At 39.0% G+C, this 19,222-nt stretch overlaps 1 protein-coding gene and 1 non-coding gene across 2 annotated transcripts in view; both read right to left on the bottom strand.

Moving 5' to 3' along the window:
* Ranbp9 (RAN binding protein 9) overlaps positions 1-19,222 on the bottom strand; it is an 89,563-nt gene that overhangs the window by 17,704 nt on the left and 52,637 nt on the right. The window contains exons 5-11 of the mRNA XM_028867724.2: positions 18,608-18,630; positions 13,226-13,410; positions 10,802-10,914; positions 9,237-9,345; positions 7,272-7,462; positions 3,984-4,128; positions 802-923 (exon numbers count right to left, since the gene is read on the bottom strand). Of these exons, the coding sequence (XP_028723557.1) occupies positions 802-923; positions 3,984-4,128; positions 7,272-7,462; positions 9,237-9,345; positions 10,802-10,914; positions 13,226-13,410; positions 18,608-18,630 (888 nt within the window). The remainder of the gene's footprint in view (positions 1-801; positions 924-3,983; positions 4,129-7,271; positions 7,463-9,236; positions 9,346-10,801; positions 10,915-13,225; positions 13,411-18,607; positions 18,631-19,222) is intronic.
* On the bottom strand, positions 13,957-14,058 carry LOC114692134. Its single transcript, XR_003734352.1, has one exon. It is a non-coding gene; the product is annotated as a U6 spliceosomal RNA (small nuclear RNA).

The following is a 19,222-nucleotide window of genomic DNA, read 5'->3' as shown; positions in this document are numbered from 1 at the left end:
TTTTATCCATTTTACAGATGAGAAAGCTGAGGCACAGAAAAGTATTCTGTCTGAGGCCACGCAGTTAGTAAGTGGCAGTTGCAGCTTTCAAGTCCAGGTAAATCTGACTCTAGAACTCTCGCTCTTACCAGTGTGTTTCCGTGTCTCAAGATACAGAGGGTCTCCCATCCGCAGGAAAGACTAACTGGGCTAGGCTGTCCCTTAAGCAACTTCAGTGATTAAATTTCAGTCTCAAAATACAAAGAAGTCTAATACTGAAGCGAATTCCACAAATAATTTATAAGCTTCAATCATTTTCATTGTTTGATAAGGATGTCTGCTGACCATCTAACTCTACAGACATTATCAACAATAAAGTAAAGGGAGGCATTCAAATGCATCATTAAGGTGTTGTTTTAAAATGGGAGAAGCCACACCTAGAAACAGCACTATGCATGTCATATGCTTGCATTTAATAGATTTAAGAGATTCAGTTTAACTGAAATTTACAACCTAATTTCTACCCATTTGGTCTTACTGACTACACTGGAAATGAGTGTAAAAATGTTTTCTATGCCCAGCCTTCACCCCTGAGGTAGTGAAGTGCACAGGATATCACCAGAGCTGAGCCAGGAAGGCTGGCACCTCCTCTCAGGAGCCCAAAGGTGCCTGCTCTCTCCAACAAGCCATGCTCATAAAGAGTTTTAAGTGGGATGTTTCATCTTTGAAATCTGGCTTATGCTTAGCTGTAAATCAGTCCAAGTAAAAACATAACCTTGTAGCCACCATTTTTTTTTTAAATGTAAGAAATATCACGCAGACCCATTTCGGTGTCACAGTCTTCCATCTCGTGGTCATGCTTAGAGCTACCGTTTAGAAAACCATTGGATGAAGTTTCTCCAACTCCATTGGAGTAGTGATCTGTTTCCATGTCTACGTCATTACTGAAAATGAAAAAACAAACCTAATTTTAGAAATCAGTTTAAGATAAGTTACTACACAACTATGTAGCCTAAAAAAAACTAATTTTCATAAGACGATAGCAATCTGCAAATGAGGTAAATGAGGTTAAATCTCAAATGTATCAAAGCACACACATAACTGATCTTTAACAAACCTGAACTCCCAGAGATGAAGGCACAGAGGCACATGTACAAGAGTGTAGTGACTCTTATGACTTTCCATAATATGGAAAAATCATGCTTTGGCATTATATTTACTTTTCAAACTCAGGCCTGTACTTCCTTCTTATTCCTGAGTCTTCCTGAGACAACCCTCTCCACTGCCCCCAAGAGTCATTTCCAGCACTTAATGGAGAAGCTTTGCTCTCCAAACCAATAAACCTGGCTCAGAGAACCCAGTACACTGCTTCCCTGTCCTATTTGTTTACTTCTAGACTTTTTACAAGTCTCTAGACTTTTCCATATCTACATTACTGATACTTTGTTTTAGTCTCTGTCCTCACTATTTAAAAATATGCTCTCTAAAGTAACTAATAAAAAAACAAAACAAAATCCAAACTACTGTGGCTTATCAGCTTCCAGCTTCTAAGATCTAAACAGCACTACGACTCTCCAGATTATTTTGTTGGCCAGTGACTCTAAGGGACCTATCAAATCTTCACTTTGATTTTTATTTTAATAAAGGGATCTACATGGCCCAGGCCTTGAACTTGCAATCCCCCTGCCTCCACCTTTTAAGTAGCTGAAATCTCAGGTGTGCACCACCATGCCCAGCTCAACCAAGTTGTATTTTTCAACAGTAGCCAGATGGCTTCTGGACAGGTTCTCACGCTTGCTCATCCTGCAATGTATCAACACCTTAGTGCTCCCTACATGCCCTCTCAGATCCCCCCAGACTTAAAGAGACAATCAATACTCTAGTCGTCAGATGGCTCCTATGAAGAGTTAAGCAACACTTAACCCAGAAGTGGATGACTGGTGAAAATTTAGGAAACACGAGAAAGGGGCATTTCTCATCATAAAAGGAAAATATATTCATTGCAAGAAAAAAACAAAACAAAACCCAACAACAAAAAAATCTAAACTCTAGTACAGATAACCCACTAGTTAAGAGCTGTGAGTATGTGACTTGAGGTGTGCACACACACATTACACACCCACACTCACCCCGCTTCCTGTGCAACAGTCTATAAGGTAAAGACAGACCTGGGAGATGAGGCAAGGGATTCAGGACTATAGAAAAGACTGATTCAATATGAAAAAGTCTGTTTATCAGAGAAATCTAACAAGAAATAAACAAGATTTAAACTTTAAAATCCTCACTGTCACAGCTTTTAATTATATAAGTTTTTAAGATTTCGAACAATCCAATTTAGTATTGGAGGCATTCATTTATTCACGCATCAACTCACTTATTTTACAAAGCCTTGAGGCCTGTCAGTGTTGGGACACTAAGGATATTATACCGCTCTCCAAGAGTAAATGGCCTGTGCTCAGTTAGTTCATGTATCCCAGAGTGGTCTCCATCAGTGCTATGTAGAATGTTAATCCTAAGGAGCACGTGGTGTGGCAGTACAAAGCAAGGACAATGAGGTAACATCTAGGTCACCTACCAGAGGTTAACACCTGGACTCGGGTCTTAAGGTCAGAACAGGAAGGAATGAGCGGGTAGAGCATTCAGACAGTGGTAGGGAAAAGCACAAGTCCCTAAGTCAGAAATCCCGGTAAGAACTTTCACCTCTGCAACTTACTACCCAATTGGTGACCTTAAAAAATAGCATTTACTTTCTGATAATCAGCTATACATCTGTAAAATGGTTTAAACAGTCAATTCCAACTTTACTGACTTCACAATATTGGTGCAGAATAGTCATTACCCAAATACAAATGCTTCTTATTGGTTAGCAATTTAAAAAGCTAAGTTTGTTGTTTTTTCCTTCTCTCCTGCAAAGGAGGATGTTGTATCATCAACCCTGCAGCTAAGCAAGAACAGGTTTACTGTGCAACTTCCTGTCAAGAGGATAGCATCTAAGATAAAGTGCCACAGACCAACAGCAATCTTACCTCCAAACAAAAGCAGGACTCTCTGTCAACAATGAAAACACCAACTATAAAGTTCTAATTAACATTTACATTTTCTAATCAGAATTTGTTTATTTTATTTTCTAATAGGTCAACTTCACTGTGAACGAGTCCCCATCCTCCTCCAGCAGTTCTTTTTCCTACTGTTCTCAGGCTTCTGTGCCCAACCCCTCATATCCTGTACCATATACTATTACCTTTTAAGATTTCTGTCATGGGATAAGATAACCCAGAAATTTCAGTCAATCTCCAAATTTTCAAATATAATTTTTAAAATGACTCCTTTCTGCAGAATCAAATTTGCTATAAGATTCCATGAGAACAGCTGGTTCTCCTTCACAAAGAAATTTAGAGCACTGCTTGAAAATGCAATGTTTCTGGTTCTAGTTGCAGGACCAAGTCAGTATGAACCCGGTTCAAATGCTACATCACTGGGCAGGCTGAATACACATAAATTTCTCTTGGATGCTTGTATTCAAGTGATTATACTGCATGGATTTAAAAATGCATGAATGTTAAATCTGAGTGTGTCAAGGTCCATAGTATATACATTAGGATCTATCTTTCTAATCTTAGAAGCCAGACAACATAGCCAGCGGCATGTTTGGTAGGTACCCAACAGGTCCTCAATGTTCCTGTCATGCTAATGGCAGATTCTCCTGTTAGCATCTGCACTTCACTGCACTGCATTTGGGAGGAGAACAATGCACACAACCCAACATCTGCCCTTAAACCCTCCTGGAGAAGAACACAGTAGGAAAAGGAAGAGCTAAGAAGAGCTCTGCACACAAGGAAGTTAAAAACCTACAGGAAATAGTCTCTACCCTTTTACTTTCTGGGAGCTCAGAGCAGCAGGCCCCAGTGTGGATCACACAAGTTCTTCAAACATTATCAATGAAGATGGCATCTATGCCCTGGCCGTTTCTACTAATATAAAAGTTAGGGAAATCACTTTATTACCTGGTGAAGTTATTAACTTGCTGTGACCTTGACACATTGATACTGTTTAGCTCTGGTACATTCAAACTGGATAACTGGTGTTTACTATGGCAATATGATTGATGTGCTTTATTTGATATTACACCATTGCTACAACTTTCAAAACCTGAGAAGAAAGCAGAAAAAAAATACCACATAGAAACAAACAACAATTTGATTAGGTTGTAAATAATACTTTAAATTTTATACTTCTAAAATGTAGGAAAGCCAATGGGGTATTTAAATAGCTTCTTTTTTGAGCCTGATAGTGTATTAAGACTCATTGTAAACTATTATTTTCTTCGAGTTTAATTACAGATCTTATTTAATTCCCACAATAACTTGTGAGGGCCCTACAGTGTTTGTAACAAGGACAAATTATGAGAACTGGGTTAATGATTTCATTGTAGTGCTAACATTGAACATTCTTATAAAAACCTAGATGGTCCAGCCTATCTAGGCAATGTGGGGTAGCCTATACCTCCTATGCTACAAATCTGGACAGCATGTTACTATACTACATGATATAAGAAATCATAATATTGGGCTGGAGAGATGGCTCAGTAGTTCAGAGCTCTAGCTGCTCTTGTAGAAGACCTGGACTCAATTTCCAGCACTGACATGGTATTGCATAGCCATCTATACTTCTAGTTTCAAGGGATCCAACACCCTCTTTTGGCCTCTCCTGCCAATGCACAAATGTGGTGCACAAGCATCCATACATGCAAACAAAACACCCATAAAGAAATCAGAATACAATGGTATGTTTGTTTATTTTGGCATAGAAATGATTACAATAAAAAATATGTGATTTTGTGATATTTTTGCTCCATCATGACTACATGGGGCCACTTTGCATAGTTTGTCACTGACAGAAAGGTCATCATGTGGCATGTTATAATCACCATCTTTTATATATGAATACACCAACTGTCTGCTATTTAAGAGTTGTGGTGGCTGAGATACAGACGGGACAGTGAGTCAAAAAGACTGAAGTATGGCAGTATGGACTGCAGGAAAGAAGAGGTGTGACTCGATGGGGAGTAAACGATCCCATCCTCAGCTCTGCTCGATGAAGATAAATACAGGCTTAGCAGACTGACGATTGGGTAGGATGGCAGATAAGGAGGAAAATAAAGAAGCAGAACTTGGAGGGGTAAAATAAAGAGTTTTTTTTTTTTTTTCTAAAGAATTATGGGGTATGTGTGTATGCTTTGGGAATGACCAGAATCCTTAACGCTGAATCAGTGGATATTACTGAAGAGCTTCTCAGAGTTCATCACTGAAATGACTTACAAAACAATGCCAACTGGAAGACAAAGTCAAGTGCAAGTTTGAAGATACTGTCTTCTTAATTCAAAAGGACCCAAGGAAGTTTGCTAGAGTTGACGACAGACTCACTATGAGTGACGAATTCAAACTGGCTAAAAAAGTTTTTGGATCTTGATACAACAATTTCTGAAATTATGGCATTTTCTGTGGAAACCATATATTATACCTGTTTTCTACAGTAATGTCCTAATAGATGCAATCAAAGAGGTCTTCAGTTTTAGATTTCTAACCTTAGCCTTTAGCAGCCTGCCCTATCTGGCCACATTTGAACTGCTTCCTGAGTTTTTTTTTTTTTTTTTTGGTTTTTCGAGACAGGGTTTCTCTGTGTAGCTTTGCGCCTTTTCCTGGAACTCACTTGGTAGCCCAGGCTGGCCTCGAACTCACAGAGATCCACCTGGCTCAGCCTCCCCAGTGCTGGGATTAAAGGCGTGCGCCACCACCGCCCGGCTGCTTCCTGAGTTTTAATGACTAAACCCAAGTTAAAGTACTGTACATCATGCAGTTCCAGACGTAAAGGGTAAAGTCGGGTTTATGCTTTAGGCAGACTGCATTACAAGCTATGTACAGTAGGTGCATAATATGTGAGATCTAAATGTCCTTTTTACTTTATCAAAGTTGAGGCTCATGCTCTATGTAGCTGAAGGTTTTAAATAACACTGGCCTGAGAGGTTATTAAAGATAATGACTAGTTTGTTTCCTTTAAGGAACCAAGTTTTAGTAAGAAATACTTATCTGTCTTAATAGATCCTTTGTTTTAATAGTCTTTTCAAAAGAACAGTGTTTGTAATCCCAGCACTCAGGAGGCAGAGCCAGGCGGATCTCTGTGAGTTCGAGGCCAGCCTGGGCTACCAAGTGAGTTCCAGGAAAGGCACAAAGCTACACAGAGAAACCCTGCCTTGAAAAACCAAAAAAGAACAGTGTTTGTTTTTTGTTTTTGTAAAGAAACTAAGTTTTATGTTAGGACTTCTGTGCTGAGGAGCCTTTTGATTGAAAACCTTTTGGGACTTATAAATGCTTTCAGTAGCAAGAATGGCAGGACAAGCATTGGGGTGGTGATTTATTGACATAACTTTAAGTACTTTCACTGTGGAAATGTATACTTGAATAAACGCATATGTGGCTATACAAACCACTATGCGTTCAGGATTTGCAGGCTGTGTGTATTTAGCTTATTACATTAAGTTATTATTGTACTTAGCTTATAATAAGGATTAAAACTGTATTTAAAGAGGTCAGTCTTTGTGAAACTTGTTGGTGCTTCTTAACATCTCTAAACCAGTACCTGGGGAAATACTACTTGTTTAATCCACTAACACTAAAGGACTAAATAATGAATTAAACACCAACAAAAATAAAGCGAAATACACAGAGCTAAGAGCTCCTGTTAGGAAACGGAATTAAAGAGATAGGCAAAGAGAGAAGAATGAAGAGGATTAGAAAAAGGTCTGTAGAAGTAACGGCAAGAAAGCCAACAGAGAGAGTTGGAATTACGACAGCACCAAGAGCCAGAGTGTGAGTAGTAAATGACTGTAAAAGGAACAGGAAAGAAAATAAACTTGCAAAAAAAAAAAAAAAAAAAAAAAAAAAAAAAAAAAAAAAGGCAGAAATGAGTCAAGAGAGATAAGAGGCCAGAGAGGCTTGATAACTGGTGGGACAGCATAGCCAGATCATTTTAAATCCATACTTTATTAAATATGATTTTTATTGTCAATGGGTTTAGTGGCAGCTCATTTTGAATGATGACATTTATTTATGAAGATCTATTAATAATCTCAGTTCCTTATGATACTTCTTGGTGCTAATATCATATCAATCTTTTTTATGCAAAACATGAGACTATACATATACAACTGAAAAAAAGGGACAATGTATAGATGAAAAATTGTTTTAGGACTCAAAATGACGTAAAGAGTAAAAGGTTCAAAGATTGTGTCTCACCAGAAAAATGTGCAGTACTGCTTTTGCCTGGTGCTAAACTGTGGATACTCATTCCATGGCTGGGACTCATGCTTGGACTACTAAAAGGCCGAGGACTGACGGGGTAACTGTCTTGAGATTTTGGACTTCGGCCTCCCAAACACCGCACTTCACTATCTGTACCATTCACCATTTCTATAAATTGACGTACTCTGAAAGAAAAAAGAAAGTTTACGTAGGCATAATCATCAAATCTGTATATAGCTATAAAATTAAAACAGACCGCATTTTCAAACTTAAAATTAGTATTTTTCTTGGTATCATATCAAGTGAGTTATGTAAAACGAGATTTTAGATATACGTGTACCTGGAGAGGTACAAAGCACAGCCTTCTCCCGGCCCTTCCTTACCCCAGGCTGCATTACTAACCTCTTAGACAAAATGGGCCTCAGATGGCTTTTACTGTGAGGCAAAATAATTGACAATTGACTTATAAAGACTTTCTTTTGCTTGGAAGATTGAATTCCTAAGCTCAGTAACATCCAAATTTCTTTCTGATACAGGGCTCACTTTGTAGCCCCGGCTGGCCTGGAACTTGTTATGTGTAGACCAGACTGGCCTTGAAGTCTTAGAGATCCACCTGCTTCTGTCCTATGAGTATGTACCCCAACACCCCACACATTCAACTTTTTTTTTCTTTTTTCTTTTTTTTTTTTGGTTTTTTGAGACAGGGTTTATCTGTGTAGCTTTGCGCCTTTCCTGGAACTCACTCTGTAGTCCAGGCTGGCCTCGAACTCACAGAGATCCGCTTGCCTCCGCCTCCCGAGGTTTTTTGTTTTTAAGATTTGTTTATTATGTATACAGTGTTCTGCCTGCATGTATGCCTGCCGGCCAGAAGGGGACACCAGATCTCATTGCAGATGGTTATGAGGCACCATGTGGTTGTTGGGAATTGAACTCAGAAGCTTTGGAAGAACAGCCAATACTCTTAACCTCTGAGTCATCTCTCCAGCCCCACATTCAACTTTCTTAAACAACAAAGATTCATTAGAAACTTTTAAATGCCAAATCAGGATATCTATAAGCTAAAAAGCAGAAAGCAAATGTTGATGATATGTAAAGATTGGAAACCTTCTACTCCGTAGAAGGAAATCAAAGGATGCACCAAGGAAGGATGGACAGGAAGGCCTCAAATGTTAAACACAGCCATGAAGCAGCAATGCCACTTTGGGGCATACAATCCAAGAATTGAAAGCTAGGACTTAAGCAGATACTCATACACTTGTGTGCACAGCAGAGTTATTCACAATGGCGGGGACAGAAGCAACCCAGGCACCCATCAGCAGACAGAAGAACAGACAACATGCAGTGCATCTGCACACTGGCATCGCCAGCCTTCCAAATTAAGAAACATTCTGGCACACGCTCCAACACAGACGGACCTAAGGATATGCTAAGTAACTAAGCAGGTCACAAAACAACCAATAATGAGAGCTCTGAGCAAGCAAGCAAGGGAGAAGCTAGTGTTTAATGGGCAGGATGCACAAAAAACCTAAGTGTACTTAAACATATAAGAATACATGTAAGGATGGGCAAAACAGTAATTTTTATGTATATTTTACTATAACTTTTCAATATATCCATTGAGTTATTCAGGTACCTTTCAGGAGAAAACTGAGATCACTGCCTTCTAAGTTAAGACCTTCACATTTTCAGGGAGAGGATGAATGATAAAAGCAAACAACAAAGTATTGTGTGCTTAGAGATCTTAACACAAAGCAGTCTCTGCATTTGTTCACACTTGCTAAGCACCTGCTCTGCCACTGAGCTGAACATCCTCAGCTCTATGTTTTTACAAATATCATTTAGTGCTACATTATAAAAATATATGGAAATACCCAAAACAAAGCAAAACTACAAATCATTAAGATAATTTTGACTACTTAAGATGTGTAACACGTAAAGTAACATTTTATTAAAACTCACTTCAATGTGAAAAGGAGATTGGGATTTCTTTCAAGTAAACTTGGGTACAACTGTTGTGTTGTTTCAATGGCTTCTCCCATTCGTCCTGCTAACACCAACTTCTGAATTCCTATTCAGAAAAGAAAGCGAAATATTAGCGCTACAAAAGCAGACAACCTTAAATCATTCAAGAGAAAAGCAACAGTGAAATCCTCTAAAATAATGGTTGTTAAACTCTCTTTTTCTAAACCTTTCAAGTTTAGATTAGGGAATCCAGGCAAAATTTTAGACATTAAAAATTAAAAACAAAACAAACAAAAAAAAAAAAACAAGCATCTTCAGAGGCAACTTTCCAATATCATGAATGAGTAGGTATTATAGGAAAAACATCCACTGAGCAGTATTATATTTCAAACGGTAAGATTACAAGACTATGATGTAAAGAAATGACACAATGTCTTACTGGGTCTTCTGATTCGGGACTAGAACATCAGACTTTGAAAGGGTCAGAACTTTGCTAAATTAGACACCGAGGACATAGAACACTCAAGTGAGTGACCTCCTCTGCCGGACAGAGCACGCCATGTACTGGAGCATGCTGCGACTGGGGCCACTCTGGCAACCTGACCTACAGTAGGTCCTCTCGACCACCACCTGTTTGTGCTGTTTCCTCTTTCTACTCTTGCCCATTGGGGGGACCTCCTCTGATGGCTAACTTAGATCCGCTGTCATTCGGCTTTGCCCTGGTTAAAGCAGTACCAGTGCTGCCCAGCACAAGGCCCTAAGCAATAAATACTTAGGACCAACACTACCTTAAATTTAGGCAGCAAATTTAAAGAAATTTTATTTTCTTTCAAAGAAAAAAATTCTTTCATATACCATCTCTACTTTCTCATCAAGACTCGTACCAAAACAATAAAAGAAAACTTTCTTTATATCAAATGCTTCTATTTCTTAAAACTTAAGAAGGTTGTCCTACCCCACCCTCCACCCACCAGGTGCTGAAACCAAACCCAGGGCATCAGGCTCTGTCAACAACCTCAATCCCAAACCACAGGAAAGCAGTCTTTTTTCCCCCCTGAGATAGGGTTTCTCTGTGTAGTTTTGGTGCCTGTCCTGGATCTCGCTCTGTAGACCAGGCTGGCCTTGAACTCACAGAGATCCACCTGACTCTGCCTCCCGAGTGCTGGGATCAAAGGCTTGTGCCACCACCGCCTGGCTGGAAAGCAGTCTTTTAATGGACACATGATAAAGGCATTTCTTTGTAAGGTTTTACAAAATTATTTCTGTATTTAAAACTCTAGTGTAAATTAAAAAAAAAATTTCAAAACTGTCAATGTGGCACAAGGATGAGGCTCAAGGCCAACCTGGACTACATGAGACCCTGTCTCAAACCAAAGAGCTCCTCATGCCTGGCACAAAACAAAAAACACTCACAAAAATGAATGGAAATAAATCCAGAGGCATCTGCTTTAAAACAATATATGCAGGAAATTTTTAATTAAAAAATTTTTTTTTCTACAAGTTAAAGTAACCAAACTTGTAATTTAAAAATAAGTATTCGCCGTGTACCACGATGTTCTTACTTTGTCTATTCTTAATGGAAGCTAATTCTTCTAGAACAGTCTGGTCTGTAGATCTGGCAAAGGCCTCTGCTGTGGCACAGTACCCATGGTGGACTAAATAAGATGAAACCATTCTTAAAAGAAAAAAAGAAAACACATCTTTTAGTCAGGAGAATACATGCGTCAGGCGACAAGCTTTGTTAACAAAGTCTAACTTAGTATTACAAAATTAATCGATGTCCTTGAAGCCAGGCTCTATGACTTTCAACTTTAAAATAAGTTATCAATAGTCCAAAAAGATAATCTAAAGAAAGACCAAAGGCATTAAGTCATCTCTGGTTTTTGTTTTTTGTTTTTTTTTTTTAAATTCTTAGATCCCTGTTAACCCCCTGGTTCCTCATTCATTTTTCTATTACTCAATCCTACTAATCATAATTTCTACCTCACCTTAATTATAGATATCCCAGTAACACGTTAGCTAGGTGTAAAAGACCCAGTTTTGAGATAACTGATTAATACTTGGTGTTCTGGAGTTCCAACTACTTTCTGTGTTCATCAGTCCAATGAGATGGGATCTCAAAGTATGAAGAGAGACACTGATGTTAGCCCAGAGAGAGAAGTGCCCAGAATAAAACCCAAGGTACTAACTAAAGAATGAGGAATCAGTCTTGCAGTCAATTTGGTTTTGGACAAGGAATTAATTTTGCAAGATTTACAGACAGTGATATATTTCTAAGACAATAATCTTAAGTTTTAAAAAGTCACTAAGTGGTTAAAACAGTTAGTAAAACTGATAATCTAATAATATTAATAAAAAAATCTATTACCTCCAACCACTATCTTCTCTAAAAAATGCCCAAAAAGATTTTCTTAGAATTTTAAACTGAAGAATCTTAAAAGCCATATGTATTATCTTTTTTTTCCCCCCTCCAAGACAAGGTTTCTCTGGTGCCTGTCCTAGATCTCGATCTGTAGACCAGGCTGGCCTCTACAGATCTCAGAGATCTGCCTGGCTCTGCCTCCGGAGTGCTGGGATTAAAGGCATGCGCCACCACGCCTGGCTTAAAAGCAATTATCAAGACACTTTCATGACCATGTCACACTGATGTTATCTGAAAGTCTTAGGTATTTTCTTGTACTAGATTATACAATCAGAATGATCTTAACTTAATGGTATTTAATTTTTGTATACACACTATCTACTTCAAGCTTTAACAACTGTCACTTTATACTAGTGATATCCAGGCACTGTCTCTAGACTTTTGGAGATGTATAGTCTAAAAAAGGTGACTATCATAGGAATTCAATTTTCTTGCTGTTCCTTATGAAATTCTACAAAATAAAACAAATATATAAAGCCACTAAAAAGCTCTTCTTAGTAACAGATTTAACACTTTCTTCTCTGCTGCTGGCCATCCTCCTTTATTATTAATGAATTCAAAGTATTTATGCTGCACTTGGGCTAACTCCACAGTCAAATTGCTCCTTGGTCTTCATTCCCTTTATCTTATCCTAAATGTCTAATGGTAACTTATATAAGAAATAGCATTAAAAATAGTTACTAAGGCATGTTTATTTTTAAAATTACATTTAATAATTGAGTGAGTGTGTAAGTACACACACAGAATAGCACACATGTGGAGGTCAGAGAACAACTTGTAGGAGCGGGTTCTCTCTTCCCGTATGAGGGTCCCAGTAATGAATTTGGGTGGAAAGGCTTGGTGGCAGGCCATCTTTCTGCCATCTTGGTGGAGCCATCTTTCTTGCCCAATTTTTAAATTTTAATTTAAGTTTCGAAGCCTTTTGGGTAGAGGACTACAGTTAGATTTTTGGATAGGAACAATAGAGTCTCCCTGAATTTAAATGCTAAATACAAAGAAGGGGCTCACTCCAATAATTAGAGCCACCCTGCTAACACTTTCACAGAAACTCGCCCTGGAACAGTGTATGCACATCCTGGCTCTACTTCTCCACACTGAGCGTGAGCATCAACCTTCTTTTTCCTCCACGTGTACCTGAACTACTGCTGAGCAAGGTGCTCAAGGTCAGGTCCCTAAGTCAGAGAGCCCCAAACATAAGATCTAGGTCACACTTCTAAACTTATCTTTTTTTGTCAACATTATTAGAAATCTGACTGTATAATCTAGAGAATTCATTCAGTCATATTACTAAGGTTAACAAAGGAATTAAACTATCTTTATGATCAAGTGTCACTATTTCCTCTCTCTAGTTAAGTCAGACAAATACAATTCTGTATGTGCTTAAGTCAACACTATTCGATTTCAACTGGCAAATTATTTTGAGAGATTAAAATACAAGCAGTAGTACACACAAATGATTTGGATTTAGACTTCTAGATACATATCTTAGAATCAAAAAAAGAATAGTTTGCCTTATAAACACTCAGTGTTTAAATTCTGTACATTCAAAATTCCTTGCTCTTACTTTTGTATCATGGTCTGCCATTCTCCTTCTCGATCCCCAATAGGAAACCGGTCTATCTGGGCCTGTATTTTGGTTCTCCATTCCCGCATGTAGTCTTCTATATCAAATACAAAAGGATGTTGCCCAAAATTGGCATCAACCACTTCTCCTGGTGTCTGAAGCCCCACAGTAGGATACAAATTTGGCTGTAAGACAACATATTTCTTTAAATATCTATTGACTGTACACTAAAGACTTCATTATCTTTGCAATGCAAGAATAGAACCATAAATTTACTTCATGAATATTTTTAAATCTCAATCAAAATATTAGTGAAAGACAACTAAAACAACACATTATGTGTTGGATCAAAACTGTTATTTGCTAAACTCTAATTATCAAGAAAATGTAAACAACTAAGATATCCACATGAATGATTCTGAGACCCTGTTGCATAATCCATGTGGCAATGTATTTCTAATATATTAAAAATCTAACCTGTGCTCTTAAGAATGTCATGTAACAGTTACAAAGCTTTAAAATTAACACACAACTCAGGTTTATCCCAGCCTTTATATAAGCTACATGTCTACAAAATATACATTACAGCTAGTTCACAGAAAATAACCATTTACAATTTACTACAATCATTAACAGCACACTTGGAAGCTCTGCCTTTATAAAGACAGCGGTAAAAACTTGCTTTAAGCAAGAGATAGTGTTACCATGGGGATATTTTCTTTTTTCTTTTTTTTAATATGGAACGCTTTATGAATTTACGTGTCATCCTTGCACAGGGGCCATGCTAATCTTCTATCATTCCAATTTTAGAGGATTCTTAATGCAAAATAAAACCTCAAATGTACAATTTCAAAGGAAGAAGAGGCAAATATGAATATTCAACTGAAATGCATTCAAATATACCCTAAGATTTTAAAGTGGAAAAGTCATCAAATGTAAAAAGAAGTAGCTTCAAATACACACATAAAAAATGCCAGATTCCTTCTTTTGTTGTTAGTAATCCATTGATGCATCCGAAAAGAGATCACACACTGAGTGTTCACGAAAAGCCAGGTCCACTCATTAGAATTACCTGTGAGGTGCTTGGTGCCGTTTCATAGATGTGCAAGTTAAACAACTTGCTCAGGGTTGCTCTACTACCAACAAGCAAAGGCTAACAACACTAGATCAAGTTCCATCTTTATTCTTGGGACTCCAAATCCTCCCACACCTTAGTACTTGGATTTGTGCCTTGTTTCTTTGCTTTTAATTATAGTTATCCCAAGCATGTTCACAACAAACCAAGAGAAATATTAAAAGAGGATAACATGTACAGGAAGATTTTACAAGAGACTGAATGTGTATATTTAAAAATAACTGTTCAACAAGTAACACAAATCAGAAACAAAATAGTATGTCAAAATAAATATGAAGTCTTTCTAGATTATTAAGATACATAGTAAGACAAAGTATTGATTCTTTTTGGTAGGGAGATATGGTTATGTATGCTATACTTTATTAAGACAAGAGTCTCAGGGTGGCCTTGAACTCATGACACTTTTCCTGCCTTAGCCTTCCAAGTGCTAAGATTATAGGTGCGATCCATCATGCCTAGCTATAACTTCCCATAACCAGCAGAAGAAATTTAAAAAAAAATTAAACCTGCTGGGCAGTGGTGGCTCACGCCTTTAATCCCAGCACTCAGGAGGCAGAGGCAGGTGGATCTCTGTGAGTTCAAGGCCAGTCTGGTCTATAGAGTGAGATCCAGGCACCAAAACTACACAGAGAAACCCTGTCTTGGGGGAAAAAAAAAGGCACTTGTTGCCCTTGCAGAAGACGACCCAGGTTCGGTTCCCAGAAGCAACATGGCAGTCCAAAACTGCCTGTAACTCCAGATCCAGGGGATCGTATATGCCTTTAGAGGCTCTGTGGGCACTAAGCATGTATGTGGTGTGGAGACAGACATGCAGGTAAACCATTAGTACACATAAAATTAAAAATCAATCTCAAATGAGAACAGCTAATGACAAAAAAAAGGGAGTATGTACCCAATTCTGAACTGAATTGGTTTGTTTAAAGTTAAAGACATTTCTCAAACAAATGTGAATTGAGGAAGAAAACATATTTTTTAGAAATATAAGGTTTAGGAGTTAACACCCAGGAGGCTGGGAAAGGATCACCATAGGTCCCAGACCAGACAGTGAGACATTGTCTCAAACAAACAACAAAAGATGTAAGGTTGTTAGAGCTGTGTGAGCACACTATGACCAATGAACAGCACAACACAGTCAAGAAATTTAAGGCTTTTTTGCAAATATATGCCCTCAGGATTCAATGCTCCAACTAACTCAAAAGAAACTATAGATAAGGAACATAAAAGTATTCTCTGTAAATCCTTTAAGGGAAGACTAGCTTTTCTTTTATCTTGCAGTAGAACAGTGAAGTACAGCATGCAGAAGACCTTGAGAGACACTATATAGGAAACCTCTAAGAAATACCACAACTACCTTGCTCAGTAACAATAAAGTTGCATTGTTTCACTATAAATGGGGGGACTCCACACAACACCAAAGTGGGAAAGAAAACCACTAGAAGCAGACAAAAACCATACATGCCTAAAATCAGGTCTGCCTTTGATAAATGACCACGAGTGCACTGCCCAACAAAGAGCCAAGAGAACCACTGTTGCACAGCCCACCCAATGATGGGGTTTAACATGCTTAGAGCCTCAACAAGCAAAATGCCCAGCAACAAAACACCCTAACTAGTTCCAACTGAATCTTGGGAGTCTTTTTATGACAGACCCTGCAATAGTTGAAGATGCCATCAGCTTACCTACTAGAATTTACCTGCAGGGCTGGGAGACAGCTCTGTGGGTAAGAGAGCTTGCTATAAAATCAAGAGAAACTGAGTTCAAGTCGCCAGCACCCACGTAAGAGCTGAACATGGCTGTGTGTGCCTGTACCAACAGTGCTGGGGGCAGAGACCGGCAGACTGCAGAGCCTCACTGGCTGAGAAACAGTGAGGATTCTTAGTTCAGTGGGAGCAACAGAGGAAGATGCCCGATCCTCTCCTCCTTTGGCCTCAGCATGTGCATGCCACCCTCACCACGCATGCATCCCCTCCCACACAAATTAACTGGCACCTGCACACTTCGCCACCCTGCTTGTCACCACCATAAATGCTGTATTCAAAAGCGAATTCCCCCCCCCACTTACTCACTTGCTCACTGAAGAACATGGTCACTATAGCAGTTTTCCTCTCTGTATTATATCAACTTTTTTTCCCCTAGTGAATCATTTAACAGCAAAACAGTATTCTGTTAAGTCTAACTTAATGTGTTTTTTTTCTATTCATTCCCTTGTCACCACCAGTTACTGCCCTATGTCTCTACTCCCCCTGTAACCACGGTTCTCCACAGTCTCTCCTAAGTCCACTCCTACCACACTTTATCTGCTCTGCCAAAACTTCCTTGTCACTGTCACTGGGGACCCCTACTCTACTCTACTACAGGTCAGCTCTGGTTCTTACATGACAGGCTATATCACAGCACTGATCCAGCTGATGGCTCCTGCGATGTCTGAATGACACTAATGACACTGTCCTCCCAGGCTCAGGCATCTGAACACTTGGTCCCCAGCTAGTGATACTGTGTGGAGTTTAGGAGAAAGGATGTCACTGGGGGCAAGCTTGGAGAGTCCATGATCTCTCTTCACTTCCAAGTTCTCTCTGCTTCATGTTTGGAGTTGAGTATGTGATCTCCCCACTTCCTGCTCCTGTCGTCATGTCTGCTGCTAGGCTTCCCTGCCATGGTAAGACTCTTAGCCCTCTGGAACGTACGTCAAAACAAATTCTTCCCCAAATCCCCTTTGGTGGTGATGTTTTACCATCTTGGCAAAAGGAAATCTCCTTGATTCCTCTCTTCATCAGGCTTTTAGTGTTAACTCATTGTCTTCCTGACCTCACTAACTGCTTCTCAGTTTCTCTTTGATAGTTCCTTATTTTCTCCTAAACTTACCATGTCCTAAAAATCCGTCTACTTCTTTTCTGGGCCAACACATACTTGCATGTTGTTCACACAACCAGTTTTAAGACTTTGACACCTAAATGCCAAATGGCTCCCAAGTTTACAGCAGACAATTCTCTTGAATTCCACCTTACAACTCCAACTCCATACTTGACCATATTGGACTCTTACACCAAACTAACTTACTCACCCCGGCCCCAAACGTTCTAACAAATCCAGGTGTGGTGTCTACTGGGGAGGGAGGCTATGACAGAAGGGCTGACTGTTGGAGCAGTTGCTCAAGCAGAGCTTTGGGGGCAGACGGAACCACATGCAGAGCAGCTGTCCTAAAAAGAAAACGCAGTGCTGGGGTGCAGCTCGTTGCTGAAGCTTCTCCCTAGCAAGCACAGGAATCTAGAGTCTGATCCTCTGACACAAACAATAAGCAAACAAAGAAAACTGTTCTGCACATCACTATCTCCATAGTCCATCCTCTCAGTTCCTCAGGCCTACTATCTTAAGGTCAAGTCCTCTGTAAAGATTACTTATTTATGTGTATTGTATGAATACAAGATTACAGAGGCCAGAAGATGTCAGATCCTGTGGAGCTAGAGTTACAGGGAGTTAGGAGCTGCCTGGCATGGATGCTGGGAACTGAACTCTGGTTCTCTGGAAGAATAGTATGTGTTCTTGATTGATGAGCCATCTCTTAGGCTCCCAAATCCTGTGTTGGCCTCTGCCTGATCACTTTCCTCCCTACTGGCTGAAATACTCTTGTTCTACATATCCACTGACTTTTACTCTGTCAAAAGTCTGCACTCAAGTCCCACTGTGAGCAAAGTGGGCAGCTTCTACAACTCTGTCTTGCCTTTAGCATGTCCTATTTCTCTCCAAAGTACATAAACTCCTTAACATGTCACAATTCACTATTTCATGTGCTTACTCTCTAATCTGGCTGCCAAACGACACCAAAAGCACAGGACCTAACACAGCAGGTCTCCAATATACCTCAGGTGAATGAACAGTTGCAATTGTACAACCTTTTGCCAACATGCTCAAACATAACCAAGAAACACATTTTCAACGAATGCACAGTAACAAAAGAGTGTTTTAGGTCCAGAGGCATAACTCAGTGTAAAGGGGTGCTTATTACAAAGGTGGCCACAGGTCTAATTCAGGAACAATCAAAAAGGGTATTTTGGATAATCTTATGTTGTACAGCAGGATGCCATGCAATTTGAAGCTTAATTTTGGATGCTCCAGAGTGACTATAGAATGGCCCTCTATTTGATGCACAGCACATGCACTTAGTATGTATGAGTAAGACATGTCTCCTAGTTTCTTGTACTTCTTTTAGTTAAAAATGAAAAATGTCTTTCAAAAAAATTGTGTCTTACCGGTAAGTCGGTGAAAGCAATACCTAAAAAAAAAAAGAAAGGAAGGTATTAGTGGCATTTTTCAATGACAGATAATAGCAAAAAGCTGAATATCTAACTAAAACAAAGGGAGAGAATAGCAAAGGAACAAGAAGAGGAGGAGAAAGACAAGCCTACTTTTCTCAATAGCACTAATGTCTATCTCGGTGAGTGCTGTGCTACTACAGATCATCAGCCCTACTGGTCACACACACACTGTATTTCTGGGACACTGGCATTAACTACAGAGTTTTGAAATGATATTAGACAAACCTTCAAGTCACATGAGTGAGAACACTGGTTGTAACAGTGTCAGATTTGGTTGTTCGCCTACAAGCTGTATTACCTACCCAACACCTAATGGCTGTCGAGATTTAGTTTTTACAAAATTTTATGTTGAAGCTCAGATTATAGTGCATGCCTGTAATTCTAGCATTCAGAAGACAGAGGCAAGATGATCAGTTCAAGGTTATTCTTAGCGACATAGCAAATTCAAACTCAGCTTGTGGTATAAGAGACTCTGTCTCCAATAGACAAAAATAAATAAAAAGCACTTTTAGGTGAAAGGAACAGACATTTTCTGTTAAAAAAAAAAAT

The sequence above is a fragment of the Peromyscus leucopus genome, chromosome 5 (genome assembly GCF_004664715.2).
Source record: "Peromyscus leucopus breed LL Stock chromosome 5, UCI_PerLeu_2.1, whole genome shotgun sequence".
Classification (NCBI taxonomy): Eukaryota; Metazoa; Chordata; class Mammalia; order Rodentia; family Cricetidae; genus Peromyscus; species Peromyscus leucopus.
This window is presented reverse-complemented; position numbering and strand designations above follow the sequence as displayed.